General features: G+C 39.9%; 1 protein-coding gene across 4 annotated transcripts in view; it reads right to left on the minus strand.

Annotated features, from left to right (window-relative positions):
- map4l (microtubule associated protein 4 like) overlaps nt 1-14,208 on the minus strand; it is a 100,134-nt gene that overhangs the window by 61,491 nt on the left and 24,435 nt on the right. For 3 of the 4 annotated variants that reach the window (XM_038718839.1, XM_038718838.1, XM_038718836.1), the window contains exons 3-5: nt 4,196-4,282; nt 3,091-3,168; nt 251-481 (exon numbers count right to left, since the gene is read on the minus strand). In XM_038718839.1, the coding sequence (XP_038574767.1) occupies nt 251-481; nt 3,091-3,168; nt 4,196-4,282 (396 nt within the window). The remainder of the gene's footprint in view (nt 1-250; nt 482-3,090; nt 3,169-4,195; nt 4,283-14,208) is intronic. The other variant, XM_038718837.1, reaches the window with a different exon arrangement.

The raw sequence follows: 14,208 nt of genomic DNA on the forward strand, positions 1-14,208 counted from the left end.
AGCTGCCCTGTTACAGAAACCTATGCAAATTTCTAAAAACAAGATTAGCATAACATTTTAGGTTCTTAAGAGTTTGACTTTTCAATTTGGGCCAGGGATCTAGCTCTAACCTTCTTTGTAACTGTGTGACAAATCCAACACTGCCTGAAACATACATTAAAACTCCTCCTCTCTCCTCATTCTCCTGACTCCTTCCTCCTCTCCTGCCCCAGCATATGGAAACACGTACAACCAACCCTCTGTCTGATACCTGTAGAATGATCCATAGAGTGGATTCCCGGGCCACCAGAAGATAACAGATCACTGGTTTTAAACGAACTGCTTCCACTTGTGGTTTTGTTTTCCACACCAAACAGGCCTGAATTCTTCTGGGTGTCCATAGCTGAACCCATCCCACTCTGGCCGAGAGTGGAGCTCATACTGGTCTGAAATGGTGGCAGGCTGGACCCCATGGTCCCCCCCATCCCAGACTGAGAGAAGCCTGAGGGAGAGACAGAACACAGAGATACATCACCAGACAATTGGCTCTAAGACAAATGTACATAAAAAAGCTATACACACTATATATATACCACTTGCTGCTTTTTATTTTAAAAAAGTCTTAATTCACATACTGTATAGTAATAGTGTTGAGACCAAGAAATAGAATTATTTGGTAACACCATAACCAGATTGGCCTATTTACATATTGTTATGGAGTCATAATAGGTATTTGTATTCGAGTGATTGCGAGTTTTTGGTGCCTTTGATCCTGTTATGTGTGTTGTTTTCTCAGTATGCTGAGTTGCAGGTGGCAGCTGATTGGACAGAAGACTGACGGTGCCTCCAGATCTCTGTATATTTAATAATAATTTCTACTGTGATTGTTAAATATTTCTAACATTTATAATAAATGCCATCAGAATAATTTGAAACATTCTACAATCATAAACGTTCCACACATAGTTGCTTTAGTGACTTTATTTGTTGTGGGTGGTTACACCTTTCCTTTGCAATAGACGGGTTTCCCCTTTACAAACAATCCTGGAGGGAAGGGGGAGAAAACATGCTGCCACAACGTCATGATAGCTTATGCTTATTTATGGTCACTTTATTTAGGATTTAGAAATTAAGCAATTTCCTGGAAACCAGTCAAAGTACCTATTTGAAAATGAGAAGCCCCATTGTCACCTGACGCAGCTTGTCCAGTTTGTAATGTCTGGACAATCGGTACAGAACCGCCCCACACAGGAAACAATAATAGTCTTTGCCCCAGGAAATGACAGGTCAATGAGAGCAGACCTTGACAAGCAGCTAAGGTTCCCCACCGATATCGCCACCACCACACTGAGACCTGACATCGTCCTGTGGTCGGCAACCAAGAAGCGTGTTAGTAGAGCTGACAGTTCCATGCGAGGGGGTCATCCAGGAAGCACATGAAAGGAAAAAGTTGTTGTATGCTGAAGTAGTGGCAGAATGTTGGAGAGCAACAAACTATTAAGTGGATGCTGGCTGCCGCGGTTTTGTGAGCGTCTCTATACAGTGCTTCCAGAGAGACATTGTCTTCAAGGCAACAAAAGACAAGAAGCAGAAAATGAAGGTTTCTGACTCTGGTTGCGAAGAAGAGACAATAGCTGGGGGAACAGAGAAGCCACATTGTGGAACCACTTAGGTATCTAAATCCAGCTGAAACGTCCACTGCCCCAACACCATGAGATGTTCTGGGATTAAAGGGGCAAAACGTCAATGAAGGATAATTCCCACCTTTAGTACCTCTGGAAGGCTAACATGACCCATGAAAGTCCAGTGAGAAACATCGTTTAAAAGCAATGACAATGATAGAAAGTTAGCTCTACAGGTAGTGATGAAAAAGAGCAGCAGAGGTTATAAGCACCGAAGCCCTGCTGGAGCCCCCCCCTCACACAAGTAACATTACCTTAACAAAAAGTAATGTTGTATGGAATACCTCCCGTTTCCTGCTGAGCACAGAACATCGGTCATTCTGGATTTTGTCGGCATGTATAAAAATCCTGCAGGCAAAAATTTACTCATAACTCAATTAAAATCATAACAAACTCTATCAAGACAGGATTTTTTTCAAAACACACGCCTGATTGTTTTTCTCTGATGTAGCAATCAAACAAATATGCAATCAAACTGCACCTCTACCAGTCGCACTTTGAAACTCCAAGTCAAACTGATCACCAGTATATTGATCAAAGAGCCTGACAAACTTTCACACAATTAATTTAACAGCCATAAACACACAGTAACAGTGAGCTGTTTTACCTTAAAACAAGTGTTTTTCTTAACCAGGTTCTGTGAAAAACAATCCACCACCTTCCAGCACTTTGCACCACTTATAATCCATGACTCTAGCCACCACTCTGAGCTAACTGGAAGGTTCTTGAGATAATGAACATTTTCTGGTACCGAACACAGCCTCAGAGGCTGATGAGGGCCAGTCTGACAACAGGGAATACAGCACAGAAGTGATTTACAGCGTCTCAGACGAGGAGTCTGACTCCGGGGAAGAGGAAGACATGGTGGTTCAGGCGGGGACAGAAGAGGCATCAAGTGGGAGAGGAGCAAGAGGGAACTCACATTCAAGTTGGTGAATTAAGGGCCAGAGCTGATGATTGTTGTAACAGTGGAAAGGCTAACCAAGATGGTTTTGGAGAGTTTGAATGAAGTGTGTTTTATGATGAATTAAGAAGGCAATTAGTTTGGTGAAAGAGAGAAACTTGAAATCAGTAGGTTGTATTTTTCCATTTGATAAGGAAAATAGGTGTACAAATATTTCCTTTCTTGACATTTTGGGAGTTTATTTTGTTTATAGAGAGAGCTTGTGTAACATAGCAATCTCGCCTCTGAGACAAATCTCCTATCTCCTAAAGCATGCCAACTTCATATCTCTGCAAAACAATACACAGACGTCTTTGACATAACGTCAGAACTGTTACTTCATCATATATTTTTGATAATATAAGTTCATTTTTTTTTTCTTTTAAATTCTGGCCATATTTTAAAGATGGATAGTATAATATAACCTGCTTCTAAGTGTGCAGTCAGAGGTAAAAAGTACACAGGAGGTGAAAAAGTAAAGTGGACCTAGAAATGAGTCAGGCATGCTGCTGTCCTTTGTCTTGTTCAAGCTCCACTGATCTGTCCTCCCACCCATCATAGGACCTGAGAGGGGGGGGAGTCAATTGGAATAAGAGAGATGATAATAGAGGCAGAGAGTCAAAATGAGCTGGATGAGTGAAAAAAAAGAGAACACATATGGGCAAAGCAAATGTAGAATTTAGAAATATTAAACATGATCCTGCTGCATTTTAAATGTGTGCATGCAGTATGTTAGGTTGAATGGAAACACAAAAAATGGCAATACACCACAATTTTGGTGATTTTAAGATGTCACAGTAGGAAAAGCAAAGGTTTAAATAATACAATGAATTATGGCAGAATTTCATTTAGCTTCTTGAGTTTCTGGGTTCTGGCATTGTTCATGCAGGCTCACTGTCACACTGTGGTGGCTTACTGGGACACTTGAATAGATAATAGCCATAATTAATGTTACTGTAACGTCTGTGCTATTCCTACTACTACGCCAAGTCAAAAAGGCCTATGAACAAAGAATTTGGCATAGCAACAAAAGGAAAATGCAATGAAGGCTCATGGTGACATGCATCTTCTTCCTGCTCTTTTCTTTTCTTTAAACACTATAGACCCAGCCTTGGCATGCTATACCATTCAACAGGTTCACCTCCAGACCCATTTTTGTTTATGTGATTTTATATTTGCGTGATTATAGTGGTTAGATTTTTTCCTTTCAATAAATTGTCTTAAAATTTAGACATTTAGTGTTGTATATGTGTGTGTGGAGGATTATGTATTTATAGTGACCACATAAATAATGTGACAATGCCCTTATGTTGTGGGGTCAATATTTTTTGATACCCGCCATTTTACTAGTCTCTCAAGTGTGTGATTTTAGCATAAAATTATTTTCTAGGTCCTTGTGAACATTTTACGTTTTTACTTGTACATATTTATTAGAAACATGGAATTGCCCAAAGTGTCATTCCTGGTAAGTGTTATTTTGGGGGATTGACCTACAGCCCCTCTGGACCCTCTGCAAAAAATACTCCTTTGCAAACTTCTTCTAAAGTGGGGAAACCTTGTGATAAATAACTAGTACTCCCTCCCCCCTCACCAGACAGGTAGTCAGAGCTGAAGGCAGGCTGTCCAGGTGAGTCTTGGTGTACCCCTGATGACATCTTAGATGACATCATCCCTGGACCTAAAGGAGATAAAGACAATTATTAACGTCATCGCCAATCAATAAACAGAAACATCCTCGATTAGCTCATAATTCTGTCAGAACACCACATGTTCTTATTCTCCTGCTTGGATTCCTGTTAGATCAAATTTCCCATATACCATGTTACCCAAAGTACCAAATAGAACATCCCTTTTTTACTACTGTACATTGTGCTCAAAGATTTTCATTGCCTACATTGTTTATTCCATACATTTCAAGTTTATGACTAGGCCTGTCACAGTTATTACATGACTGCCTCATAGCAATTATTTGAGCTGACGACTATCATTTTCAGTCAATCAATCTATTTTCGTTCCAACTTTTTGGAAGATGAGATCACAGCAATGGTAGAGGAGACTGAATCCAATTAACACGTATTATTACGTTCTTTTCTGTCTAAGTCATACTGAAGATCAAAAGTAGGGGTGGGAATCACCAGAGGCCCTACGACACGATATTATCACGATACTTATGTCACAATACGATATTATTGCGATTTTAAACATATTGTCTCCCCAATGTTAAACTCTTTTTCTAGTGGACTGAAAAAGGAACCGATTCTATTATTATAGTACCAAAAAGTAAATTTCTCATGTACAATTTATACAATAAAAGATCGATATTTGACGTTCGTGTATCAATACAATATTGCCACGGAAAATATTGCGATACTATGCTGTATTGATTTCCCCCCCCACCCCTAATCAAAAGTGATCGTAAGTTTGTTTTATAAATGAGGCGCTTGATCTGTCATTTCATTTTTGCTGGGTCATTATTTATTCACAAACCAAAATCCATCACCTCACATGAATGTCTGTCTTCTCTAACTAGATAATTTGCAGTTAAAATGCTGGGACTGTAACGTGGCTTTGTCTTTTCACGTTGCAAATTAACTTTTAAAAATAAAATAGAGATTCCTACAACTGTACATTTATGTGCAGCAGAGCATGAGGTTTTTGTTTACAAAGACTGGAAACAAAAATGTAATTTATTTATATGTTCAATGTCAATGAAAGTTTCTTCTTCATTAGGTGTAAATGTATTATAACTATTATTAGGCTTATACTATATTAGTAAACAGAATTAATCACAATGATTTGTTAAGCAAATAAATCATCAACTAAAACTTCATGATTGTGAAAACACTAGCTAGTTATGACATCTCAGAAATACATTAGCTATTGAAACCCTGACCCAGGATGAATGACCTACATGTTTCTGACAAACACATCTAGCTTCCTGCAGGCTTTAAAAACAAACTCAATCTGTCCGTCTGTCACTCTGCTCTGTCAGCTGTTTAACTAACACGCACAACTTCCCAAAACCAGCCTCTCCGGCCTGTTAGTGTGTATTCTGTGTCTGTGTGTGAGTATATCTTTTGACAGTGAGGCGACACAACATGTCGCTGAAGGGACTATCACCATGGTTACGCAAGGAGGAGGACGAGAGCGTCTGAGATTCCCTCAGCAACACTTGCTACTTAGAGACGGCGAACGTGGCTTAAAGGATCGAAGCATGTGTGCCACCCACTGAGGCACACATACCAAGACACAGATGTTTGACAAGAAAGTAAAGAGAAGATTTGCACTATTGATTCTACCAAATCCTATTGAGTAGCAGATATGAAACCTGCTATATATTATAAACTATTATCATAACAATTAAATGATGTAATCAACTAGATAATACAAATATTTACTCAAAGTACACTTCCTCCCTCAGCAGCCATTACATGATCAAAAATAAGTTGACACTACTTATACTGTTGTTTCACGGATGAGCAGTAATCTAGCACATTTAGCTGTAACACAATGACATCCGACACCTGATTTTTCCATATTTATGTAAGAAAAAGACCATATAATTAAATGAATGCCTGTCAGCAAAACAAACAGTATGTCCTTCCCAAATGTGCTATGAATAAAAAGCGTTTGTCATGGATTTCATGAGATTGTGCTAGTTTTATTGTTTGCCACTCTGTCTCATCAGTGGTGAAGCCCTGACATCCTTTACTTAACCCTTGATCACACACCTCAAGTCTTTAGAGACCCAGGGCCATATTCCATCCTATTTAATTCATTTTTGTTTCCAATCAAGCCCTTTAGTACCTACATAACAAGCACTATAAAGTATGTATCCGTCCATGGTCCTGAATACCAGGTGGAAAGATAAACAGCCTACAATAAAAACAGAACAGTGACGTATATAATATATTAACTTCTTTTGGGACATACATATGGAACCTGACTGTTCAACGTATACCTAAAAATATATCAGTGTTATAAAATGATGCAGTGGTTCAAATGTATTCCGGGAAAAAGACGACACTAGGCCAACGTCAGCGTAATAGTGGATATCATGAATAATTAACAAGTGTGCATTAACTGTGAGTTTAGGCACACTGGAAGGCAAGTGTGTTTGTGATAGCAAGTGTTCCTTTATGGCTGTATCCATTTTGAGTCTATAAAGGTTTATATCCAGGTGAAACCACACAAACAAACAAACCCACCCGCACACACACACAGCATGCGGGGACAGTCAGAACCCAGACAGTCGTCTGAGGACAGCAGCCAGAAAGAAGCCTCAAGGTCAAACCTTCTTTTTTTCAAACATGATTTTTATGGCATTTCTGCATCACTGGACTGGAAGCTTTTTCAAGCACAGTGCCAGGAGACACAAGTCAAAATATACAAGCAGGGAACCACCACAAAAATAGCTTTGCTGCAATAGCGTTGCATAGTTTGAAGAAGTACAGTTTGCTGGGCTAACCACTGTGCACGACCTGGGCTGGTTGTACTTTCAGGTCATTTCTCATTACACTGCTGTGTTTGGTTAAACGCAAAGTTGCAATTGCCAAGGTTCACATTATTCAGAAAGTAAGATGTGCCTGCATAGGTGGGCTCCAGCGCAGATCGCAGTTTATATCAGGTGGTTCTAGTCATAAAAATTAACATATCTGCGTTTCTGCTGTTCTTTTTCTGTCTTTCAACAATCTTTTAAGGTCTCCAACAATTGTCTGTTCGTTGTAGGTCCATCAAGGTTTTGCGTCTGTCTTTGCATTTCGTTTATCCTTATTTTTAGGGCTGCCCCCGACTAAAGCTTTTTCTCGTCGCACGTTTATGATGTTAAGTTAGTTATTTAAATATATATTTTTCAGGCATCAGAAACTGATTTGAGTTCCAGTGCTGAGACAGAATGTTCCAAGTAATACTGTCAACACTGTGCTGCACAAATACAAAACCACAATAATATATATTTTAGAAGGGACACAAAGAGACGTGCTTATTAACGACAAGGAACAACTAATGACTCAGGTCGTTTGGGTCGTAGCTTCTCCCTAAAACACAGAAAATTGTGTGAAAGTGCAACTTTCTCAGACAACTACTTTCATTGCTCAAATGATTGCAACTGAATGGATGATGATCTATTCTATATGAACTCCACTGTTGTCCTAAAACATGATAGAGCCACACCGTTGCTCTGGGTGACATGTTTCTCCCAAACCATGATTACACATAATGTAGTTAGTTTGAATAATGTTTGTTAAAAGATACCAGCTGTTTTTGGAAATTACTAAGCCTTATTATAAAGATTAACATCCTCAGTACTTTGCCTTATTCTTTAATGGTAACAATTAAGCATTCATGCAGAACATGCAATTAATATCAAAATAAAACGTGGATTCTTGGTAGCCTGACTGAAAAGTACAGTAAGTGCACATCCATCTGAAAGGGGAACTCAGGGTGGCTCCCAGCTGACAACGCTGCAGGCGGCACAATAGCACCGTCAGAGGTGCGTCAGGCAGAAATGCCCAGCAGGTGGAAACCACCTGTGCTCACATCATTTGTAAGGGAAACTCATAAAGAGTACTACTCACCCTGTGATTGCATAATGTCCTCTGTGGCACTGGAGGAGCTTTGTCAAGTCATCAGGGGTTATCTTAGCTTGGGCTTGCACCATATATATCTTTTAACAGAAAGCCCACTTTACAAACTGGAGTTAGAAAGAAGTTGGAATTTACATTAGGCCTATGGAGGGAACATTTCTGGAGCTCAACCATAGTACAGGCTAAATGTGAGGATATGTGGAGCCCTGCTTCATCAATTTCAACCATTCTTTTTTTCTATTCTGTCTCTCACAAGTCCTGCAACTTGCAACACTTAAATTGTTGAGTACTCCTTTAAGGGTCATGACATAGCCTCCAACTCATACATTTCTTCTCAGAGGTCAAAGTGCGGGGCTGTCTACTGTGCAGTGCCTCTGGATTGGTTTGGGGCTTGCTGATGTGCACTTTGCAATGATGGACCATATCATGTAGGGTTGCCAAGACTGAACCCAATTGCACTTTAGCTCAAAGCATGATTGCAGCTTCCAGATAATGGCAGGCAGCCTCTGGACAAACATGCTGCCTCTATATTTACATACGCATTTTATGGACTAACCCTTCAGTTGCAATATTTCTTTAAAGCAATTATAATAATTTCTATAATCTGTTACTGACATTTTTTAATCAAGTCAACAGTAAACTCATTCGGCATGACTGTAGTTTTGACCTTCACATGTAATTGTAGAGAAACCATTTAGCAAATCAGTGTAATAAACCTGCCAAAATTCCACAAGGCAATTATAGTTTTGTCATTATCTGATGTATGACGTCTAATAGGAACCTATCAATACTCAAAGAAGCTGTAACAAACATGTAGTCCTAGGTTTTGATACTTGGAATTTAAAGTTAAAGAAGCAGGTTCAGATAAAAATCACTGGACTGAGAAACTGACTGAATAATTCTCTCTCTTCTTTTAGCATCTACACACGTTACTCTTGAACAAAATAACCATTCATTAACTGCTCCAGGGAGGCTGCTCATTTTCCAACAGTAGAGGATTATAGTTATAGGTAACGGAGGGGTTACTGAAAACCTTTTAAGCTTTACTTTTTCTCTCTGTCTCCCTGATGTTTAGACATTTACCCCCAAGACATGTTAACACAAACATGAAAAACCATGATAAAATCCCATCTTCCTCCATCACTATCTCCTGATGCTATCATGTTGTTCTTGGCCTGACCCCAGTTTCATACATTTAACACTCGCGTGCGTATGTTGCAACAGTAATGTCTTTCTCTGTAAGCCAAGGACAAGGGGAGGTTAGTGTCAAACTACAGCATCCCACGCTCAGTCACAGCTGTCACTGTCTCTGGAGAGAGGCAAGCACTTAGGGCTGAGGAAGGCAGTGGATAGTAAAGGGATGGAAAATAGAAGTGAAAACAGAGAGGGGGAAGAAGGCAGGCAGAGAATGGAAGCATTGAGCTATTTGAGAGCATAAAGAACTGAGTAAAAATGTGTTAAACTGAAGGACCTACTGTATGCCACATTGAATGTTTGATGTAACTCCTGTAAACAAATGCAATCATAGTGGCGATGACTGGAAGCCTCAATCAACAGTGGTATTGTCGGTGCTGAAAACAAATAAATTACATTTTAAAAGATATAGTCTGCAATAATTTTCTTACTGTCAACACATCCCATGACAAGACCAAAACAATGTGTTAGTCTGTCTCTCAAAACTTTCTAACGTCCCTATCCTGTTTGTGACACAGTCTGACACCCGTTGATTCCTACTGAAAATGTAAATCTTCACAAATAAAGTTTCATTTTTATAATTATTTAAATACTAAATAAACTACAGTGTTCATGGAAATTAATAAATACGTCACCCAGTGCAACAGTGTGGCTTTTAATAGTTTTTGGACAACAGTAGAGAAATAAAAATATCAGGTTTTCAATATTTAGACAATACTTGTTGTTAGGATCAATTCAATGGGATTTGCTGACAATAGGAAATAAATATAATGTTGCCTGCCTTACCCTCTAACCTACGGGCCACTTGAGAAAATGCCCTCAAACAGTCAGCAGCTGTTTGTAAAACTGAAATGTGAAACTGTTTAAAGAAACTAACCTGATTTTGGTCTATTCATTGACTTGGCTGACAATTTGAAAAATATAGAATATCAGCAGTATTAAAGCTCGGTCATGCCAGCATTTGAATTGACAACATTTCAGATCAAAATCAACTGCAAACTAGTTCGCTCGGAGAGGTCTTGTGACCATAATGGAGACATTACCGTATCACAACCTTCGTGAAACTCTTTACATAGTTTTTATTTTTTAATGTAATAAAAAAAGAATTGTATATTATGTAGCCCTGTGTTGTAGAATAATAAAGGTACCTTGAACCTTAAACCCTTGAACCTTTACAGACTAGCCATAGCATTCTTATCAAGCTAGCTCACAAGCTACAGTAGTTCATCAACTTGCTTCAGTGAGTTGTCCCTACATCACCCAGCTATTAGCACATTTCCCATTTTGCAAGGATGCAGGGAAAAATGTAGCTGTGTCACTTTCTTGTGTAACCAGGCTTTAATCCTTTAAAGTGCTTAATCAAAGCCAAATGTTTAAACTAACATGACTGGCAACAAACCTGGTTACAAGAACTGATGTGAGACAGATGAGACAAACTGTTTAACAGAAATCAATAAGTATGGTTGTCTCCTAGGCCAGTGCTACCATGCAATGTTTATATCGTTTATATGTTTATAACGCTCCTTTGTCAGTGAAAATAAACCAGACTGGTATAATACAGGAGGGAGTAAAGAGTGATGTGAAGTGGAAAGAGACAAAGGAGGAGAAGTGAGCACCTTTTACAAGAAATAAAATGAATGACACAGAACAAAATAATGATCTAATAGAGTAAAATATAGTAAGGGAGAGATGTATGACGTCAGAGCAAATAAATGAAGGCGAAATAAACACATGGAAGCAGAGAGAGACAGAGGAAAGAAAATGAAAGAAACAGAGAAATGTTCAGGTATTTTTTCTCTCCCCTGGGTATAGCTGGTGTTGTGGTCCTGACAACCAGTAACAGCATAACAACGCACTCCAGATGTTCTGTAATAATGGTGCAACCCCATGGCCATTGAATACATGATGCAAATCCTGTTACTGTGACTGTGAGACTGGTGGTACTGCTTCTCCCATCAGCTGCTAAATGCAGCCTCTTTATGGCTCGACATGAAAATGTAAGATATCCAGGTAGAAATTTTGAGGTATTTCTTGTCTTTTTACCCGTTGACCGGATGGCAAGTAATCGAAGACCACCTCAAAATTTTACGGCCATCATTGTTAAACTAGTCTTGTGCTTTGGATCAACATAGTTTTTACACATTTTAATGTGAGACTGGGTTGCCTCAGATCCTCTGTCTGTCTCACTCGTTCAGGATGTCAGATGGGCTCATTTCTCGGTCTGTCAGTCAGTCCATCCGTCAGTGTCCAGAAGTGCTGTAAAAGCTTCACTTACATCATACTCCCTATGACAAATCTGCTGAATTCAGCACACTCACACACATGTCCTAGTTATTGGCAGTGACAGCCAAGGTGTGTGTTTGATGACCTCACCAGAACTACATGTGTGTGAGGTTGCTGGTATGGATGCTCCACTGTACAGCAGTCTTACTGTACTGTAACACACACACATATACAAATGCAGACCCATGCACTCAAGATTATAAAATACAATGCCTGAGATAAACACACTTACACATGCTACTGCAGAGAAACTGTGTCTTGGCTTCTCACACACACACACACACTACTTGTTAATGCAGAGGTCCCTGCTTATTAGTGGTGGATCATATCAATATTTATGCACACCAGTATTGCAAATACCTCACTAACGCATTAACGCCAGTGGCACAGGCAATCGCATTACACCTGCATCAAAAACACAAGTCGTGGTCATGTGCGCCTGACGGCACTGTAACCGCTTTAAGTCTATGGAAATTGTAGGTAACAGAGGTTGATCAGATTGCAGAGGTCTTGGCGGAGACTATGAAGCGTTTGCGGTACTGAATGGTTTAGGGCCAAAACACATTTCTGATTTTCTTCCTCATTATGAACCATCTAGACCTTTCAGGTCGTCTGGGACAGGTCTGTTTTCTGTCCCAAGTCTCCACCAGCCATGTCCACCAGCGTGCAGCGGTGTGTTTAAAGAAAACAGCTGAAGAATTTACACTAAATACTGTATCTGAAGGAACACCTGATTACAGCTGGTAATAAAGCTCGTTAAAAATCCCGTTCCTCCGATGCTCAGACGGACACACAGTGCTGCAGCTGATCTGCAGCTCTTGTCAGCTGGAAATGTTTTAATAACTTTCCGAATTGTCGCGATTTTATTTTTGTGTTGCTTTCTCTGAGCTGGTGTAATTCTATGAACTTGATGGCTTTATCAAGTGTGTTATCCACACAAGTTTCACCGATGTTTGCCTGAGATCATATGTCGGCATTAAATGTAGCCTATTGCTCGGAAATAACAGCCAGCGTGCAGCGGTGTGTTTACAGGGAACAGCTGACGGAGTTATGGTGCTTTCAGACCAAAAGCGAAGCGAGCGTTCGGGGGGCGGTGTGTTTACATACAAAGTCAATGCAAAGACGCGTAAAGCCGCGATTTCCTGTCGGGCGGCGTGAAGCGATGCGAAGGGGGCGGTGCCGTCGACGCGAAGGTGAAGAGAAGGAATTCGCATGGCGCTGAGTCGCGATAGCCTATCAACGTTGAGATTGTCCGTACGTCACCGACAGCTTCAGAGCGTTGTGTGGAGAGGGCCAGGGAGAGCAGGCGATTAAAAATCTGCTGGCCGGCTGAGAGCTGCTAAACTTGAGCTAGAGGAGCAGGGAGCAGCGCTCCAGCTTTCGGACAAATAAACACCCGTGGTCAGACTGGACTTTGCTGGCAACTACGCCGTTTGCTCGACGGAGGAGTTCAGAGTAAACTGCTTTTATTACATTAGCTTTTTACTTCAGTTTTTATGATTACAACGTTGATTTACCTTCACTCAAGCTTCTCAGCAGCTTCTCAGCAGCTAGATTCCGTGTAAATCCGGTTCAAGTGTTGTTAGCGTCGTTTGGCACTACTTCATCATTTATTTAAAAACCGGACAAAACTGGACATTGCTGGGAGAAAAGAAAGCGAGGAGTTTGGACTACCTGGTGAGTTCAGAAAACATGTGTATGTAACTTTATTCCAGCTATCGTTGTACTTTACTGTGACCAAGTTAACGTTAGCATAGCCCTGATCGACCCGAACTCCATTCAGAAAACAAACATTTTAGAAGTTGTTGTCCTGCTGTCTTCCTGAAAGATCTGACAAAGCATGAATTCATATGTCCTAACAAAACTGCATGATATTGTAGTTATTACGGCATCAGTTTGATCCGTTTATTGCTATTTAATCACAGCAAAAAGTTTACTTTGGGTTCATACAGCTGTAGTAATGGCAAGTTGTGTTTATTAACGTTATCGCATTAAAATCGCCTTCTCGCGTTGTGTGCGAACACTTGCAGCGAATGTACTCACACGAGGAAAGCGGCGCAAGGCGAAAATTCGCGTTTGGTCTGAATGCGGCATTACACTAAATACTGGGTCCGAAGTTATTGTTTTAAGTTTTCATCAGTCAGGAAGTTTTTACACGGAGCCATTTTACTTTTGTGTTGCTTTATATGTGCTGGAGTTATTTTAAGAACTTGATGGCTTTATCAAGTGTGTTATTAAATTTGTAACAAACTTTATTGTGTGTCTCTTCATTAAACTCCCACAAACAAAGCTGTTTTTAATGTTCAAGTATAGCCTGTAGTTTTTCATTATATTCCAGTAATATCTGATGTTCATTTATAAATTTTGCCCATGGATAGTGGTTACAAATAATGATGCCAGTGCATTGCTTTGTATGCAGTTTAGTCTTACGTCACCTGATAATTTGCCCATCTTTGCAGGTCTTTAGACCAGGGTGGAAATGCACACAACAATGGGCTGAAAGAACCTTTTAGTTCCTTGAAAAGAGATCCAAAATGCGGCT

The sequence above is a fragment of the Micropterus salmoides genome, unplaced genomic scaffold (genome assembly GCF_014851395.1).
Source record: "Micropterus salmoides isolate LMB-PRFRI ecotype aquatic unplaced genomic scaffold, ASM1485139v1 Ms_hic_scaffold_14, whole genome shotgun sequence".
Classification (NCBI taxonomy): domain Eukaryota; kingdom Metazoa; phylum Chordata; class Actinopteri; order Centrarchiformes; family Centrarchidae; genus Micropterus; species Micropterus salmoides.